We start from the raw sequence: 19,618 nt of genomic DNA, 5'->3' as shown, positions 1-19,618 counted from the left end.
GTAGCAAAAAAAACTGTGGCATAAGTCAAGTTCTATCATTATGGACCCCCAACTTCCATACCTGTCGAGCAAAGTATTCCTCTACAATTTCAACGTCGTATTTCACTGAGCTGCACTTGCTTGATGCCAGTTCTAGGAGAGAACCAGCATGTTCAGCCTTCATTCCCTGTTTGATAAGGTGGTCCTATTTACAGCAAGAAAAAAGTGTTCAGGAGATCAATACAGACAGTGTCTAAGGCTTTCATTAGCCTTAAATTTAAAAGTTCCTAGAATTAGAGTATGTTGGCTTTGAATACTCCATAGCAGCAAGCCTTGTGGTACCTTTATCCAGTTGACATAGGAGCTGATCCGGAGGCGGGAAGACCACCGCAGAGTGTGTAGGATGTCACATTCACTCATCTCTGGTGAGTTCACGGCCAGCTGGTTCATGTAAGTCTTTGATGGTGGCAAAATCCCTAGAATCCTCCAGAGTATCAGGAAGTAATATTGAAGGGCACAGGCCTCCTGAAAGAAGCAAAAAGAGCAATCACAGAGGTAGAAGCTTTTGGTATTGCCTCAACAGCTCCCTAACTGTAAGAATTGTTCCAAATTCAATTTTCAAAGCAGAACTGGGTGGAGTCCCAACCTTCAACTGAGATTTGGCTCTCAAGTCTGCTCACCAGGTCTTTCTAGAGAATACACCCAAAGCAGAATAATGGTAAAACGCACATTTTATATCTATATAAAACTTGTTCCATATTCTGCACATTTCACAGGCCAAGAAAGCAGTTCTGAGACAACTTTGGTTCCCCAGTAATTCACCAAGTAACTGAAAGAGAGCAAGACATTCTCCTCAGCACGCCCGCAATCAGCTGGCCCTTTCTGTGGCCTTAATTGCTGTTATGAGCTCTACAGGCACGAGACACATTCACAGGACCACAGGAAAAGCTCAAGTGTGAGGCTTTCAATATCATACAACAACCAGCATTCACAGGAGATACAGAACTTAGGAGACGCTTACTCTCAAAGTCACATTCTTCTAAGTGTTAGCAAAAAGATGCAAAAATGATAAAAAATTATCTCTAAGGTGAAATAACCACCCAAACTAGACAGAAATAATGAAGTATCTAGTCAGTTTTGCAAACAGATATCCAATAAACTGCTAGATGCCAGAAGGAAATTTCTGGTAGACTGCTACCCAATCATCAAACATATCCTAAACTCTTCTTAATTAGCCCAGGTTTCCACGGTCTTACCAGGGCTGTTACATTCTTGTTTTCCTTTCTCCTGACTGTATCAAGCTGGGATCCAGCCGCCAGCAGGGATGTCAATGCAATGTAGAGCTCATCATACTTGACAAGCTTGGAGTAAAGAACATCACATGCCTAATATCAAGAAAAAAAGACAATCGTTTTTTCTTATTTTTTGAAATATCTTTTTCCTACTACCCATACACTACCACTTAAACTCAGGATTGACAAAATAGCTCACTCCAAATATAGTTATTAATTTCTCGTTGCAGCATGATTCCCACTTAGGAACCAACTCAGTTTATGGATTATTGTGAGCACACAAGTGCAGGCTTTAGAATGAGGCAACTATTTCGTCCATTAAAATAGCTGCATGTGAAAATGCTAACAGAGATAGTCTTCAGGAATAATGTATCAGAGGTGTCAACCGCCAGGAAGGACATCCCCTACCGCCAAACTGGAGCCCAGTGAATAAATCTCAAAACAACACTTTCCTTTTAGAATAAACTCAAATCCTAATACAGACCAAATTCCCTCATTACAAAAAGTTAAGTCATTCCCTTTCCCCTGACAGACTCATTTTGGTGGAGACCACCTAACCAACATGTAAAATGGGATTTTTAAATTCCTGGTACCACAGAATCAAGTCGGTTCAAATCATCCTCTGAGGCTTCTGGGGACAGGACACAGTAGAATCTGGGTTGCGGGACAGCATCTGAAAAACAATGTGCTTACTGAAAGAATGGTTTCATTCTCAAGTCTAACAAATATGAAACATAAAAACTAAGAAAACACTTTGGACCAGGGTTTCCCAACCTTGGCACTACACATTGACATTCTGGGCCAGATCATTCTCTGCTGTGGGAAACTGTCCTATGTTTAGCACCATCCTGCCTTCTATCCATTGATTGCCAGTAGCACCCTCCCAGTTGTGACAACCCAATATGTCTCCAGACATGGCCCCAGGGCCCCTTTGGGGATGGGGAGCACAATCATCCCCAGTTGAAAACTTCTGCTCTGGGAGTGAACTTCTGCTCTATAATCATCAAGTTAATCAACAAACTTGATGATTGTATCAAACTTGTATCATTAGACTGACTGCCTTAAACTTAAATGCTGTTTCCCCAATATCAAAGGGACTAACTACTAAGAGATCCCAATAATAATAAATTCATACTAGAGCTTGATGAACATTTCCACCAAATACACTTTACATCTAACAATCCTCAGATGAAAGCGAACACATGCTAAAATGAACACAAGAGGCACCTTCTGAAAAGTATGGACCACTGCTACGTGAGAAACACTGGAGAGAATGTCACAGCTCCCACTGTCTGAAGACCCTGACCCAAAGAAATTAGCCTGTGGGTTAGAACCATGTCCCTAAGGGAAAATTAATTCAATCATCCAGTGTGGCAGGAATACATATACTGCACTCTATGGCCAGAGGATTCCTAATTCTCATGTCTCAATGTTTTTTGCTTTTAAATAGATGCAGGATATGCGAGAGTCTGTTTCCGCAAGAGTTTTGAATCTCTAGGTATCTGCCACCCACAGGAAGGAGACTAAACCGATGACCAAAGATCCTCAAGGATGCCCCAAGCTCCAAATTCAACCCCTCCAATGAAAATCAGCAAGTCAGTTTTTTATTGACAATCTTCTTTCTGACCTGATGAAAAATGCTTAGACCAGTTTTCTTCTACTTCTTTGAACCCATGATAGAGAGGAGTGGTCGCCCGGCGGCTGTTGCTGTCCTGGGATCCATTCACCCACCCAAAAGGCGGACTAAGCAGGTTATGTTGCACCTTTTAAAACACAAATACTCAAATTAAGAAAGATACACAGTCATCATTCTGCTTCTCACTCCAGGCTTGACATTAGATCGGTACAGCAAAGTTTGGGAAACTTATAAACCAAAACAAAATTTTAGATTTTACTGTGACTTCTTTTGGGAAACATCTTTTTGCTGGAGTATAAAGGGAATAGTGCTCAGTGAAACATCTGAAGAAACGCTGAATTCTTAAGTGGCCCTTCCATCCTCATTTTGGATCCCTGCAACAAAGGAGTTTACTAACCCATACAATTTACTGCTCGACCATCATTCAACCGCTAGTAAATACTGAGGCCCGACACACATGGCACTGTGCTCGACACAGGTAAAGTGGAGTAGTTCAAAGGACACCTGTGAACAGAGCCTATGAGCCAATTTTAACAAATGCATCAAATCAAATAATCTACATTTATCGTTTCTGGCTAAACATATACTGTGGGTGCAAAGACACAAGTCCCAGGGGTCACCTAAGGCTAATCAAACACACCGCAATGAACACCTAAACCCTAAAGTGAGCAGGTCATTTTGGTTTGGAGCATGGTAACCTGAGAATAACTACGCTCTCACTAACAGCTGTAAAGCAAAGAAGAACGTGTTCATCTGTACCTGCTCAAACAGATACACAGGGGCTTTAGAGTACTGATGAAGCAGATAATCAAAGATCAAAAGCAGGCGAGCCAGGATGAGAGGCACAGAGCGCGTCTGGGCATCCATGTTGGCACTCAACTCCTGGATGATCTGCACAAAAAGGGTCAATATGTCCCGCCGGCCTTTCTCAGAGAAGTTGTGGAAAATGAGGAGGAGCAGCTGCAGGTGTTCTACATTCAAATCTTCCGTCTCACCGGGCACCACCCCTTGCAGGGCATTCTGCTTCATTGTTGACAAAAACCTACCACAGAGGAAAGGAGAACATGTCTGGTGAGGAAAAGTCAGAACATCCCCCAAGAGTGACAATGTCCAATGCCGGAAGAGTCCAACTTCTTAAATTAAGATAACGAATTAAGGAAGACAAGAAGCTACATGTAATGAGAAGATAAAAACTAAATCTTGGCTACAAAAAAGCCAGATTTGGCCACAAACACATTTTCAAGACCCTTCGGCAACATTAACCGCAGCCACAGTGGTGGTAACGCCCACGCTGCCCTTCCTGACAATTCTGAAAAGAATTACAAGTTCTCCAAAAAGCAACTTTTTTTTTTTAATTAAGAAATCCGGGCAGATAGAAGCAATTCAGTTACTTTTTCCCTATGATTTGATTCTATAGTTTAATTCTCGTTTTGAGAATTTATACTACAGGTTAAAAATCACTGCATGATAACAGTCAAAATTAACTCAATGCACTTAAAAAGCAATGAAAAAACTGTACTATTCAGAGAATTTGTGAGAAAAGCTTTTATGCAAAAAAGGAATGAATGTAGCCAACTATTTCCACTGCCTTTGGCTATTAGGAAAGAGATTTGTATTTTAATAAGGGTTTCGCTCCCCATCTCCCCCCGGCCCCCACCTTCCGGCCTTTTTGCAAGATTCCACCAGGAAAAATATAGTGCATATCTGGCATTCAAGGGGGGTTACAATTTCTCAAATCCAGCATTAGAGCTATTTGATCGTAGAATGGTGAAGAGGAAAACAAAGCCCTTTAGGAAAACAAACTGCTTTGAAGACTCCCAACCATGTAAACAAAAATGGCAAATATAGGTCCATCTAAAGAGGATTTAGATGATTAATGTGAGCTTTTCCCCCAAGTAAAAAAATTCTTTAAAAGTTGTCCAAAAAAGACTGCAAGTCACTCTAAGTGGTTTCACGTTGAAAGCAAAATAACCAAAGACAGAGTTGGCTTCCCTGTTCCCTCTCTTTCAAAAAAAACCAGGTCAGGATAAAATTGGTTACGTTCAGGATTCAGGTTCTATCTCATAATTGCAACCGAATCCCCCATGTGCTAAAGGAAGATTCTATTTCCAGACTGTAGTTTATATACTTCTGTTTCTTAAACAGCACAACTCCTCTCAAATCCCATCGGAAACACACTCCTCCACCCTTGCCACTTTAAATTTATCATCAGAGTACCATCCCAGAGCCACAGATGAACTACAAATAAGTCAAACAAATTTTAAAAAGCAGCCTTCTCCGTGGGGCTTCTATTTAAGCTACCTTACCTGTCCCAAACTTTAAGGCATTCAGGGACGTCAGGGTCACCTTGAGCACCGGCTTTATGTTGCCAGATGAGCAGGAGGCGTGAAAGCACAGACAGGCTTTGAGGATGAATGTACAAGGGCCAAGGGCCCTCAGAAAAAGGAGCCACTCCCAGCTGCTGCAACAGTGTATTCTAACATGAAAGACATACAAGAGACCATTAGGGAAAAAGGCAGGGGATGAAGTCAACAGGTTACTAATGCTCGCTAATGTTACTTTTTAACACTGAAAGGAATACTTTAAAGAAAGGAAGACACAGAAATTCAAATTCAGAAGCAGTTTGCAAAAGGTCATTCACACATGAGGAAAATATAAAGGAAAAATTACTAATCTAACCCCATTAACAACTATAGTTAATTAGTGTCAGAAATGGGGTTCCCAAAAACGAGACGTGCATGGAGACAGCAGAATCATGATAAGTTTCCAATGGATACTGTGCCTTTGAAAGAAAACTTCAACAACTGCAATAGCTAACATTTTTCTTTTATAATCAGTTACATGCCACAAACAACAATCCAAAGGGGGACTTCCAACAACTTTTAAGTCCAACAACTTCTATTAATAGTATTAGCAGAGAAATTTTGCCTCTAAGATATCAAGGCATCTAGAATTAATCAGGGTTGTCTTTGCCTCCAGTTGTGGCATGTCTTTCAAATGAGCTTTACTTTCAGCTTAGTTACCTAAGCTGCAACTTATCTCCTCAAATACACACACAAGCTGAGCAGGATGCCAATGGAAAACCAGACAAAAGCCTGCTTTCTCACTTGGCTTCAGAAAACACAAATCACGGTTACCTCAGGATACAGGATAAATTTTGAAGTCTGCTGAATTAAATTATATTCTTATAAAACATCCCAGCGAGGGACTTCCCTGGTGGTGCAGTGGTTAAGAATCTGCCTGCCACTGCAGGGGACACGGGTTTGAGCCCTGGTCCAGGAAGCTCTCACATACCGCGGAGCAACTAAGCCCATGCGCCACAACTACTGAGCCTGCGCTCTAGAGCCCACGAGCCCCAACTACTGAAGCCCACGTGACTAGAGCCCGTGCTCCGCAACAAGAGAAGGCACCGCAATGAGAAGCCCGCGCACCGCAACAAAGAGTAGCCCCCGCTCACCGCAATCAGAGAAAGCCCGCACGCAGCAAAGAAGACCCAATGCAGACAAAAATTAAAAAATAAATAAATGTATTTAAAAATAAAAATCCTAGAGGACCCTATTCCTCGAAGGCATTCAAAAAGTCACAGATATCGTGAGTAGTTCCCAGGTAATGGGGGGTTACCATAGGCTAACTGTTGTACAGAGACCGTCACACTAAATGCTCAGAGCTACAACGTCAGGGGTGTGCTCCACTTCACTGATATGGAAAACAGAGCTCAGAGTGGCTTAAGAACATGACCAAAGCCACAAGATTACCAAGTGACCAAGCAAGGTTTATCTCTAAAACCTACATTCTTCATCACTATGCTCAACACAGCCATAATGACTAACTTCTCAATTCCTGACTCAAGAAAACAATTCAAAAAAAAAAAAAATAAACATGCCTGAGCTATATCAGAAGTGTTAACTGGAGCATTACTATAATAATAAAAAAATCAAATCAAGGGACATGCAGCCATAATGGTGGCAACTGTAAAGACCAAGGTAAACAAAATAACATACTCTATATATATTACATTACATATATAATAGTAAAATTTGAAAAAGCAGAAACCAAGGGACATATCAATGTTCTGATAATAACTGTAAAACTATGCCACTATACAGACAGGGACTAGAAGGAAACATGGAAAAATTAAAATCATGAATTTCGTGGAAGGATTATGATTAATGTATATTCCTTATAAAGTTATTTACACACTTTTTTAAGTGAGTTTTTGTTTCATGTCAGTTATTTGTGTCTTTAGGTCAGTTTATTTAGGCCTCAGAACCTTAAGAAACGAGCTAACATTCCTCTGGAACCTATTTTTCCCTACCACTCAAACTCTTATTAGCGCTAAGGAAGAACTGACTTCTGAAGTAGTGAAACTGAGCCACAGCACAGCAAAACCCTGGCCTGACCCATTCCTTGCCACCCTCCGGCTACCTTTCCTCCCCTCCTCAATGCTGGCATTCCTGAGGTTTCAGCCTCAGCCTTCATCGCTCTTGCTATCCCCAATCCATCTCATTGTATCTCATCACTTCAACAATGGCCTCTTAATGGATAATCCCCAAAGCTGCATTATCAATGTTAATTTCTTAACTCCTAAATTTCAGACTCACATTTCCAACTATTTTCTAGACATCTTCATCCCACTGGCACCTCAAAATGTCATCGTATTTAATGATATTTTCTTCAATAGTAGTAATGGTGACTATTTAAACTAAAAACACTGATAATATATAAACTGTTTTTCTCATTTGATTGAAAGGGCTATAAAATTCAACATACTGACAAAGGAAACAATATAATCACACAGATGATGCCTCTGCTAATTGCCTTCAGCTTACTCCTTCTTTAAAGGAGAGCCTCACACTCAGGTATACAGTTTTCTTGACCGCACGATGACTCTATGGCTAGCCTACTAAATGGGACTAAAAGTCATGTTGAAGAGCTGACACTGACCTGTTTGTTTTTATAAACAGAGAGAAAATGGCAAATTGTGCCTCATGTACCTGAAGAACCCAAAGGATCATTCTGAGAAAATGTGAACTAAACAAGTGACCCTTGAGAATTTAAGTTGGTGCAGCCACTGTAGAAAACAGTATGGAGGTTCCCCGGAAAACTAAAAATAGAATTACCATATGATCCTACTCCTGGGCATATATCCAGACAAAACTATAATTCAAAAAGATACATGCACCCCTACGTTCACAGCAGCACTGTTCACAGTAGCCAAGAGATGGAAACAACTTAAATGTCCACCAACAGATGAATGGATAAAGAAGCTGTGCTACACATATACAATGGAATACTACTCAGCCATAAAAATGAATGAAATAATGCCATTTGCAGCAACATGGATGCAACTAGAGATTATCATACTATGTGAAGTAAGTCAAAAAGAGAACACCACATACCATATGATATCACTTATATGTGGAATCTAAAATATGACACAAATGAACCTATCTATGAAACAGAATCACGGACATAGAGAACAGAGTGGTGGCTGCCAAGGGGGAGGAGGTTGGGGGAGGGATGAAGTGGGAGGCTGGGGTTAGCAGATGTAAGCTTTTATATATAGAATGGGTAAACAACAAGGTCCTACTCTATAGTACAGAAAACTATATTCAATCTTACGATAAACCATAATGGAAAAGAATATAAAAAAAAGAATGTATATATGTGTATAACTGAATCACTCTGCTGTACAGCAGTAATTAACACAACACTGTAAATCAACTATACTTCAATTTAAAAAAAATTTTTTTAAAGAAACCTGAAAAAATAAATAAATGTGACCCATGAGTAAATACAATCTCTGAGTTGACTTAAACCTAGAAGAATGAACCACTGAGTATTCAGTATCACTCCATCTACCCCCAAACCAACTCTCCTTCTTGACCTCCCTATTTCTATTAAAGACAACAGCATCCTTCTAGTCTCATTTGGGTTTCAAGGGTTTTAAATTTAGGCAATATCTTGAATTCCTTCCTTTCCTTGTCCTTCACCTCATTCAAATAATTTCCCATGATCTCTACAATAGGTCCTTTATCCACACCCTATCTCCCCTCTTTCTCATGATCCCATGCTAACTCAAGTCATCTTTATTTCTTCAGTCCCTGTAACAGTACCCGGCATATAGTTAAGTGTCAATGAATACTTATTTATGAACCTGGATCACCACAGTAATAGTATTATTATTATAATGTTATATACAATGTTAAATATAATATTAAGTAATAATAGTAACAAAATACATTTTACTGTCAAATATATTTTGTTGCACTGTCTGTGTCTTGCAACCTAAGTCAGGCACCTTGGCTAAGGCAGCTTTGCACATTACTCCAAAGAAACAATATCCAAGGTAGGGGAACTCAACAGCAGACAGATTACACTGACTATCCTTCATAGCAATGAAATGTGGGGGAACAATTTAAAGTTCCATGTTTGGAAATGGACTGAAAAAGGATATCTGAGGATTTCCTCTGCAGAGTCAGTAGCTATAGGCAGCCAGGTTGCATGTCCACACAAGGTCTGTAATTATTTTTAAATGCTAAAGAGGGCAATATCATTACAGGAGTCTTAAGAATCCTATTCTCTAGAGAAAAATATTTCTTCCCCATTATTTGGACAAGTTTAGACAAGAAAAGGCCAAATCTATGAACTTTGAAACCTCCCTCCTTGCTCAAATCTGGGCAAGCAGCTGATAATTTTGGCAGGACGCCCTGACCCTATAGTCTGAGAAGGTACTGCAGGCAATATACTAACTGAAGCATTTCCTTCTCTTCACCTTAGACAGGTCAACAACTTTTCTACTCTATATATTCCCTTTCCTGCCAAAAAAAATTTTTTCATGTAACAGTAGGTAAGTATAAATAGATTTTATAATTATCTTTTTTTTTTTTCTTTAGCAGTACGCAGGCCTCTCACTGTTGTGGCCTCTCCCGTTGCGGAGCACAGGCTCCGCACGCGCAGGCCCAGTGGCCATGGCTCACGGGCCCAGCCGCTCCGCAGCATGTGGGATCTTCCCAGACCGGGGCACCAACCCGTGTCCCCTGCATTGGCAGGCGGACTCTCAACCACTGCGCCACCAGGGAAGCCCTATAATTATCTTTTTAAACAACAAAAGAAATGTTTAAGAATTTCTCAAATAGCTCGGGATTGTGAGAATCAATTTTAACCTCTTGAAACAGGTTCCTGGATTTTGTCCCTTTGGCAGCAAGTGCAAGCCCCTGAATTGTGTTTTGATTCTGAGAATCCACTGAAATAATCTTAAGAGTAACAAAAAAATTTTCAAAACAATCTTAGGGCAAATTATTGGAGATTTACCAAATTAAATTCTACTGGGGTTGATGGGGGGGCGAGAGGGTGAGTGGTCACAGTATCTAGGAATCTGCAGTTTTAAAAAATTCCCCAGGAATCCTTATATACACTAAAGATTGAGAACCACTAACTTTGACCACGTTATTATCAGACTATGACGTCGCCAAATGTTGGGAGAGAATATGAATCCACGTATCCCTGACGCACTACTGGTGAGAGTAAAACATGGTGCAGCTTCTACAGAGAGCAGTCTGGCATTATCTGCTTAAGGTCACACACTCCACAACCTGTCAATTCTACTCCAACTTATATTCCCAAGAGACTCACTTGTAACAGGGTACACACAGGGGACACGTACAAGAAAGATCATAGCAATAAAACCTGACTGACACAACTCAAATGTCCATCAGCAGGAGCAGAAGGGAGATGAATAAATTGGTATAGTCACAAACACGATGGAATATCGTATAGCAGTCAAAACAAAAACTACGAAATATGCAACAGTAAAGATGAATTCTGGCAATAAAGTACTAAACAATATTAAGTGAAAAAAATTACACAGAACATGATGTCATTGCTAAAAACAGTCAATTTTAAAGTATTCCTTAAATGCAAAAACAAATACATATATGAAACTAATGAAATGAGGAATTTAAGATTTAGGATTCCAGATATCCACTACTTCAGTGAGGAAAGAAAGCCACAATGTTTAGACAACCACAATCAAGATCCTAGACTTTATTTTGGTGGTGGGTTTGCAAGTAAGAGCGTATATGAGAGCATCCATCTCCTGTAATTTGGTTGATCCTTTAAGACACGTGTTTTAATCTACCTTTCTTAGATTACTAACGATGCTGAACGTTTCCTATGTTTGTTGGCCATTCTTTTTTTTTTTTTTTATAAAATGCTCTGTTGTCTATTTACTTTTGTACTAGCATAGTCATCAGGAGTTGTTTTTGTTGTTTTTCCTTTTCTTTAAGCTTACTAAGTGACTCAGGGATAAAGGACACATTTTTTTTTTCTCGAAATGATCCTAATTAAGGCAGAGGGATATACTAAGATAGTCTCTCAACACTCTTTGCAGGGAGGGGATCCCATGATAAACTTTTCCTTAGCAATAGAAACAAGTGCAGCCTACTGAGTACAGATGTAGAGAGCTCTTGGCCTAAACAGTTGTAGCGCACACAAACCTGCAGGTTAGGTGACTGAAGGTCAGAAGTTACCAGAGAGTGGTTGAAGTGATAGAGAGCGGCAGCAAACTCTTCATCTGATGCGCCTTGAAGACAAATGGAAAAACCAATTATTCAAGCATCTAACTGCTGCATTGCACCATGCTGCCAACAGTCAAACACCACTAGGAAAAAATCCACCAGGCACATATCCTGTCTACTGACCCTTGAGTCCATCTTTGTCCACCTCCTTAATGATACTGGCCAGGGTGGCCATATGGTGTTCTGAAAGAGATACACTCAGATAGTTTCGGATAAAATTATTCCGAGAGTTCAGCATGGAAGAGGTGATGAAGTTCAAAATGTTGGAAGCCAGACCTAAGAACTAAAAAGAACACAGAAAAGCTCATTGCAGGTTCATAAGCCCAGAGCTCCTACAAATCCTGAATACAAACAGAAAATAAAATATGCCCATAGATCTCATGCAATAAACACAATGAATTAAAAAATCAGATTTTAAATCACCTACAGTGGGACCAAGTTATAATAAGTCTCTCCCATGTGATTCTACTAGTTACAGAAAAGGGTATGCCAATTTAATACAATAGACTTCAGGTAATATTGCATGACAGGATTTCCAAAGAGATTAACTCTTTTATTTCATTCTTCTAAGGTCCTGTATTTGTCCAGCTCTAAGATATTATTGATATATTCAATTCTGAAGCCTATATTGTCATTATACATGCTTGGAATTCCCAGTTCTTTATTTCTCTATTAAAATGAAATTTCCATCCACGTCCTTGACTAGACTAAGTTGTATGAAAGCAAAGACTGTATATGCCTTGTTTACTGACAGAGCTTCAGAAGAGGGGCTGCTGACACACAGTACATCATTAATAAATACCGGCTGAACAAATAGTTAGCAGTCACGATGTACCAGACCTAGGCTAAGGGCTCTTTAATTCTTCACAACACTCTTAGAAGAGGTACAATCACTCCCATACAACAGGAGACAAAACTGAGGCTTGGAGAAATTCAGTTTCTTGCCCAAAGTCATAAAGCCAGTAAGGGGTAGATTCTATCTAACTCCAAAGGCTATGTTACTAACCCTCAATAAGAGAAACAACACCAAGAGCATAAGAGTTATTTAATCAAATATAATCAATACATTTATGTCCTAAGTAAAAATATCTTTAAACATTAGTTGTCCAACCTACAAAATGTTTTTGTTCAAATGATCTGCTTTTCACACCCCTTCTCCCCATTTCTCCCTCCCCCTTAAACCTCAGAAATCCACTCTTACCAACTCAGGATCTTTGCGACTAGCCAAAATGTTGCCCTTCTCACCAGAGGCCTGCTTACTGGGGCTTTTAACTCGAGGTGAGCTCTCCAGCGGAGGGGGTGGGGGAGGAGGCGGAGGTGCCACTTTCTCTTTACTGGGGGAGATGGTCTCTTCAAACCACTGCCCCAGAATAGGCTCACTGTCATCATCTAACAGGGAAAGAGAAATGTAACAAAAACAACACGTTTTTAAAAAATTTTTAGTACATCTGCTTTGTAAAAGTGCCTGAGTCAAAAGGAACACAAGGTTTGTAGATCATGGTGGTAGTTACACTGCTGCATAAACTTGCCAAAACTCATCTAAATGTATATGCAAAATGGGAGTATTTTATTGTATGTAAATTATACCTCAATAAAACCAGTATTTTTTTTAAAGGAACCCAATGGAGGAAGAGAAACCACCTCATTTTATTTCACCGGCAAGCCAAACATTCTCAGTAGCAGAGTTTTACTTGTCTACCAACTGTAAGCTCCCAGATAAGAATCGTACCTTTGGCAATTCTGTACACTGCTCCCACAAACCTGGTTAGAAAGAATCTGAGATATTTATCTTATTCAGTCCCTCTCCAAACCAAGGCAGGAGGGAATGTTGGTGTTGCCCTGTTGTTCACCACAGCAGTCTGGCATTTCTTTCTCTCTGTTTCCCCAAGCCACACATCTATGACGTCAGCCAAACCCAACACCTCACATACAGCCTTCCTTTTGAGTTTCACTGGGAAAGCTCAGAGCAGAGTTCCCAAAATGAGTCAGCACAAAAAGAAATATGAACAACTGAGATGTATTCTGATTGCAGAAGGAAAGCAACGAAAAGCAATCTGGGCTTTGCTGACGGCAGTTTTAATCACTCATCTTCAACAGCTCCGCTTACTCTTGAATAACATGTCGCCTTTAAGTGCACATGCAGTCAAGATCCATGCCGGGCAGGTGAAAGCACAGTGACTAGGAAGCTACAGGAAGCTCCTAGGGACACTTGCTGGTGCACCCTATAGCTTATCCCCTGGGAGACAGCAAAGAGGGGCGTCTACCTTGGCTGCTGTCCTCCTCCGTGCTGCTGAAATCATCCTCGTAGTAGGTGTTTGAGTCAGTAGAGGCGCTGGCATCGCTGCTCATAGAGCCCTTCCTCTGACGCTGCAGGACACATGCCTAGGAAAATAGCGAGGTTTCTGTAATTGATGATCACAAAAATGAAGCCATCCTACCTCGTCCCATTTGCCACATGAAAAGTCTTCTCCGTGTCTTCTTTTCTCTAAATCCAAGAAGTATTTCTCCTAATAGCTACCTCCAGGACTCTCATAGCCTTATCCTATAGAAGCACTCCAAAACCAGAGATCTGGAGAACTGAAAAAGGAACGTTTCCATAGTGTCCTCCATGTTTTTGCTTCAGCATGCCCACTGTCACAAATCACCAAGTAGCCATATGGACCACAGTGCTGATAACCAATAACTAATTCAAATGTCTGAAACCATTTAAGAGTTTTTCTCATCTTCAAAACCATTACCACAAATTATGACTTTATAAAGATCATGGCATACAGTCAGTCTCATTCATTTTGAGGAGGTTATATGAGAAGATCTTCCAAATTATCAATGGCATGACCCCACCCACCTTTCTGTAGGAAGTTGAGAGTAATGTCAACAGTAGGTTTGTCAGTGGGACAGAGTCTATCAGCCGTTGAATCCTCTGTATGGAGGTACTCTGGGCCATAATGCTCAGGACAGCAGGGGGACCATCTGCCTCCCAACCCTGAAGGTAACGACATGAAAAGAGAATTAAGGTCAGGACTTGGCAGGAAATGACCACCTGATCTGATGGCTCAAGCGAGCTTAGCCAGAAGGGGAGCCAACAGTCAATATGCTGGTTCTGAAGACAAGCCCTCACCTTGTGCAGAGCCTCCACTTGCAGGTCTTGAAAGAGAGACGTCAACAGCTTGACGGCATGGTTTGCCAATATTACTGAGAGCACCCCAAATCCCTGATGCCTACACAAAGCAAAAAGGAAACACAAACGTTAACAACTCACAACAAATTACAATTTCAGAAACCACAGATCTTGCCATTTTGAGGTCCTACACCCACTTCAGAATCTATGGACCTTTCTCCAGAGGGAAAAAAAAATTGCAAAAACACATAAAATTTGCATATAATTTCAGAAGCTCACAACCTCTCTGAAGCCCATCTACACACTGCCTAAGGATCCACAGGCTTCAGTTGAAGAACTTCAGGACTAGAAGAAATTCTTCCAAATCCATGAAATTTTGGAATTTAAACTATCAATTCAAAGCTATTGGGTCATGTGAAGACACTAATATTTAAATGTTGGTTGAACCTTTAAAAAGTCATTCTTTTGAGAAGAAAAGGTTAAAAATCAGCAACTTTTACAAAATATCTGGACACAAACCAAAGAGAATAAAAACAAAGGTTTACATTAAATCTGAGTAAAACTTTCTCTTTCTCTCCAAACGACCACACGACAAAGGGTTAGTATATCTAATATACAATGAGCTCATGTAAATCAAGAAAGGACAAATACCAAAGAGAAAACTGGGGCAAAGGATATAGACAGTGTGAAAATGATCACAATCACACTAGTAACCAACGAAATACAAATAAGAGCTATACAGTAATATCTTTCTCCTCAGATTAGCAAACATGAAGATTAATGACTCCCACTGTCAAACAGGACCTGGGGAAGAGGCATTTGCACGCACAACAGCTAGGAATGTATATCAGAGCAGTTTAGCAAAACATTTCAAATTTTTAAGTAAGTATATCCTTTGTCCTAAGAATTACACTTCTAGAAATTTACCCCAAGGGGATAACTGAACAAGTTCACAAAGATTTATGTTTTAGAAGGTTTATCAAAGCACAGTTTATCAAAACAAGAAATTTGGAGCACACTAAATAAGTGTTCAATAAGTTAATTAGTTAACTATGGTGTATTTATACGGTAGAATACCATCAGTCATTATAAACATAGAATCTATAATCGTATCTATAATCGTATCATAGACTGCAAACACGTCTACAATATTTTGTAACAGTGATCCTATTTTCATAAACATGTACGTTTAACATGTGAGCACAGAAAAATGTCTGGAAGAACGTTTACCAATTTGGGTGGCAGAATTTCGGGCAGTTTTTTTCCTTTCTTATGGTTTGCAACCTACACAATGTATTTGCATTCTTTTAAGTCTCAAGACACTACAACCATTTTTCAAATGTTTCTGCTACTTCTAAGGATATACCTTTTGGCATTCTCCCATTTCCCTTTACAATACCAAGCATGCAGATGCTCAAATATCACAAACTACTGTTCTCCCTGGAACATAATTACCTCCCTATTTTGCTTAGTGTCTACTTCCTACCATCCTAATGTCTATTTCAGATTTCAGCTCAGTAACACTTCCTCAGGGAAGCCTGCCTTGATTTCTCTAACCAGGTCAAAAGCCCCTATTATAATACTCTCTAGATACAATGTGACATGTATTTGCATGAATAACTTCTTGTCTCTTCGGAATGTGTCTATTTTTTTTTTATTCATCACAGCATTCCAGAACTAACACAGAGCCTGGAATAGAGAAAGTAGTGAATAATTTGCTGAATGAGGTCCAGAATGCGACTTCCTCCTTGAACTCCAGACTCACATACACAAGTGCTTACTCAACATCTCACAGAAAGATCTGCCAGTCCTCTCAAAAGCAGCATGGCCCAGATTAAGTTCAGTTCTTCGACTTCCTGCCATCCAATCTACTCATAAACTGGTGTGCCCTATCTCAGTAAATTACACAACCCAGGTACTCATGCCACAAAATTCTGATGTCGTATTTTTCACACTCAACCTCCAAGCCACCAGCAAATCCTGTCAGCTGTACCTTCAAAACATCCCAATATGACCTTTTCTCCCTGCCTTTACTACCACCCACTCCGAGTCCCCTCATCGCTCGTGCGGAGTAAGGCTTGAGCCTCCTAACTGTTCTCTCTCCTCGTCTTACGATCCCGCAGTGTATTCTCCATAGGACAGCTGGGTTCTCCGGTCACTAATAATTCATATCACGTCACTCCCCCCATCACAAACCCTCTAACACCTACAGATTACACTTGGCCCTAGGTGACCTGGCCCTGGCTACCTCTCTGAGAGAATTTTCTGCCACTCTCCCTCGATTTCTCTATTCTAGACCTACTGACCTTGCTGAGCCTTAAAAATGCCAGTCATACTTCCACCTCAAAACCTGAACAATTCTACCCCAAATAGTTGCATGGCTCATCTGTCACTTCACTTCTACACCTTGTTCTCAGAGCCCTTTCCTGACCGTGCTAACTAAAATACTAGCCCCTGACACTCCCTAACTCCTTGTTCTGGCTTATTTTTCTTCACAACACTCATATATGATAATCTATTATGAACTTACTAGTATGTTTGTTCACTGTTGCTCCAGTTAGAAAATAACCTCTATAAAGGCAAGGAGATTGCTTTGATTAGTGCTCTATCCTCAATGGCTGGATAGAGCCTAGTGGTATATGGTAGGGACTGAAAAAAATAAATAAAATCCAGAAATGCCTAGGCTTAGGGCTTCCCTGGTGGCCCAGTGGTTGAGAGTCCGCCTGCCGATGCAGGGGACACAGGTTTGTGCCCCGGTCCAGGAAAATCCCACATGCCGCGGAGCGCCTGGGCCCGTGAGCCATGGCCGCTGAGCCTGCGCGTCCGGAGCCTGTGCTCCGCAATGGGAGAGGCCACAACAGTGAGAGCCCCGCGTACCGCAAAAAAAAAAAAAAAAAAGAAGAAGAAATGCCTAGGCTTAGAAAATAAAACCTTGAACAACACAGAAGTCACATCTCTAACTTCTTTCCTGGCAAGCAAGGGCTTCTGTCCAGATTTCATCAAAACAGTAGTAAATGTTTCAGGAAGCAAGCCAGGAGGACCTGACAGAATCCTCACTTTACAGGTTAAACACACAAGTGAGTAACCAACCCCAAGTCAAACAAGCCCATTTTACAAAATAGAAGCATTTTTTTTCTGATTTGAACCTCACAGAAGTCCTAAAATATGTATTACACAGATGTTTTCTCCCTCTTATAGAGAAGGAAACAAGATTGGAGAGAATGAGTGATTTACCCAAAATCATACAGCTATGATGTAGAGACAGTAAACTATGATCATCCTCTTAGTAGTTACATTCAATTGGATGGAGGCAAATTTTTCTATTGCTGTGGAGATGAGAGGAGTTAACCCTAGCTCCCCATCAACATAAAATGGCAGGAAAACAAAACCTGAGCGGCAGTCAAGGGGACACATACCCTTTTCCAGGCCCCAGCTTTGGAGAGCCCACTCCCTCCTTTGTACGAGAAAGGATGTCTCTGACCCGGAGAGCAGCCAGCGGATCTTTCTCTTTCCCCTTATCAGCCAAGGCAGTAGGACTGAGGTTCAATATGAGGAAAAGGCTGTTTAACAAACACCAGGCACCCAGCAATTGGAAGTTCTGATAGTGCTATTGAAAAAGGCACAAAAAACATATATAAACAGAGATCTTACAGGCTACGTACCTTACAGACTAGATATAAGACAGGAATGTAGCAGAGACTTCTTACCTCACCACCAGCCCGGCGGGAACTGCTGATCGCTTGTCCAATCATGTCATAGATTTCAAGCTGTCCAATATCAAACATACACAAAAATCTGAGCAAGGTGACACAGTTCATTACAAATGCTAAATCCTACCCAAAGCAATTTAGGTTGAAGACACCAATATCCTCAAGCCACTTCCAATGACAGAATTCCATCACACCTTCCTTGACCTTCATAAGATGTTGACTCCATCTTTTCATTCAGCTCACATGTCACCTTCTCAGAGGCGTCCCCTCCACCCAATCTAAAGCAACACACCCAGCACCACATCAGATCACTTTCTATCACATTTGTTCATCCAATCCACGTATCACTATCTGAAACTGTCTTGTGTCTATCATATGCCTCCACTGCAAGTACACTGACACAGCACAGTAAGCCCTTATATATATTTGCTGATTGAATGACTCATCTTTCACAAAGTCCACTGCCACCACAAAGTTGCAGTGTTTCCTGCAGAGCCAACCAATCTGCCAAATAAACAAACTAAAGGCCTACCTCTTAGACCTACTACCCAAGGGGAAGGGGTATGGAGAGCACTCCACGTCCTTCCCTCTAAAAAGAAAGAAAGTGGAACTGGCCATATTCCCTTATTTGAATAATCAAGGTTCCGTGTCCCCAGAGGCGTAGCTTACACATTTTTGGACAATTGTAGCTGCATCACTCTCATAGTCGTCTTCTTTGGAGCTCGTGGACCCTGTCCGCACTTGCTGGGCACTACCCACGTGAAGGATGGCCATGCAAGTTGCCACACTCACACCTGAAAAAGAGATACACACATTCCAAGAAAGTGAAACACAAAAACACAGCCCACCTACAAGCAATTCCATGATTTGATTACTGAAAGTAAATTCCACAAGGGCAAGACTAAACACAGTGTTACCATACAATCCAACAATCGCACTCCTAGGTATTTACCCAAATGAGCTGAAAACTTCCATCCACACAAAAACCTGTACACAAATATTTACTGTAGCTTTAGTCATAACTGCCAACAAATGGAAGCAATTAAGATGTCCTTTGATAGGTGAATCAGTGAACAAGCTGTGGTATATCGATACAAGGAATATTACTCATCAGTAAAGAGATGAGCTTCCAAGCCACAAAAAGACATAGAGGACCCTTAAATGCATGCAGCTGGCCCTCCACATCCCCAGTTCCGCATCTGGAGATGCAGCTAGTGGAATCGGTGGATGCCGAATCTGCAGATGCTGAAGCTGACTGTACTACACCATTTTATACAAGGGACTTCGAGCATCTGTGGATTTTC

The 19,618-nt window shown here is 40.8% G+C and overlaps 1 protein-coding gene across 10 annotated transcripts in view; it reads right to left on the bottom strand.

Annotated features, from left to right (window-relative positions):
- UBR4 (ubiquitin protein ligase E3 component n-recognin 4) overlaps positions 1–19,618 on the bottom strand; it is a 127,950-nt gene that overhangs the window by 95,000 nt on the left and 13,332 nt on the right. For all 10 annotated transcript variants that reach the window (XM_033433099.2, XM_033433101.2, XM_033433102.2 and 7 more), the window contains exons 9-24: positions 18,984–19,108; positions 18,312–18,371; positions 18,021–18,211; positions 14,605–14,704; positions 14,332–14,469; positions 13,751–13,868; positions 12,688–12,875; positions 11,610–11,769; positions 11,406–11,491; positions 5,214–5,383; positions 3,667–3,949; positions 2,899–3,034; positions 1,865–1,944; positions 1,236–1,364; positions 322–504; positions 62–184 (exon numbers count right to left, since the gene is read on the bottom strand). In XM_033433099.2, coding sequence (XP_033288990.2) covers positions 62–184; positions 322–504; positions 1,236–1,364; positions 1,865–1,944; positions 2,899–3,034; positions 3,667–3,949; positions 5,214–5,383; positions 11,406–11,491; positions 11,610–11,769; positions 12,688–12,875; positions 13,751–13,868; positions 14,332–14,469; positions 14,605–14,704; positions 18,021–18,211; positions 18,312–18,371; positions 18,984–19,108 — 2,270 coding nt within the window. The remainder of the gene's footprint in view (positions 1–61; positions 185–321; positions 505–1,235; positions 1,365–1,864; positions 1,945–2,898; positions 3,035–3,666; positions 3,950–5,213; positions 5,384–11,405; positions 11,492–11,609; positions 11,770–12,687; positions 12,876–13,750; positions 13,869–14,331; positions 14,470–14,604; positions 14,705–18,020; positions 18,212–18,311; positions 18,372–18,983; positions 19,109–19,618) is intronic.

This window comes from Orcinus orca, chromosome 1 (assembly GCF_937001465.1).
Source record: "Orcinus orca chromosome 1, mOrcOrc1.1, whole genome shotgun sequence".
Lineage (NCBI taxonomy): Eukaryota > Metazoa > Chordata > Mammalia > Artiodactyla > Delphinidae > Orcinus > Orcinus orca.
The sequence above is the reverse complement of the archived record's forward strand: the minus strand, read 5'-3'. Positions and strand labels throughout refer to the sequence as shown.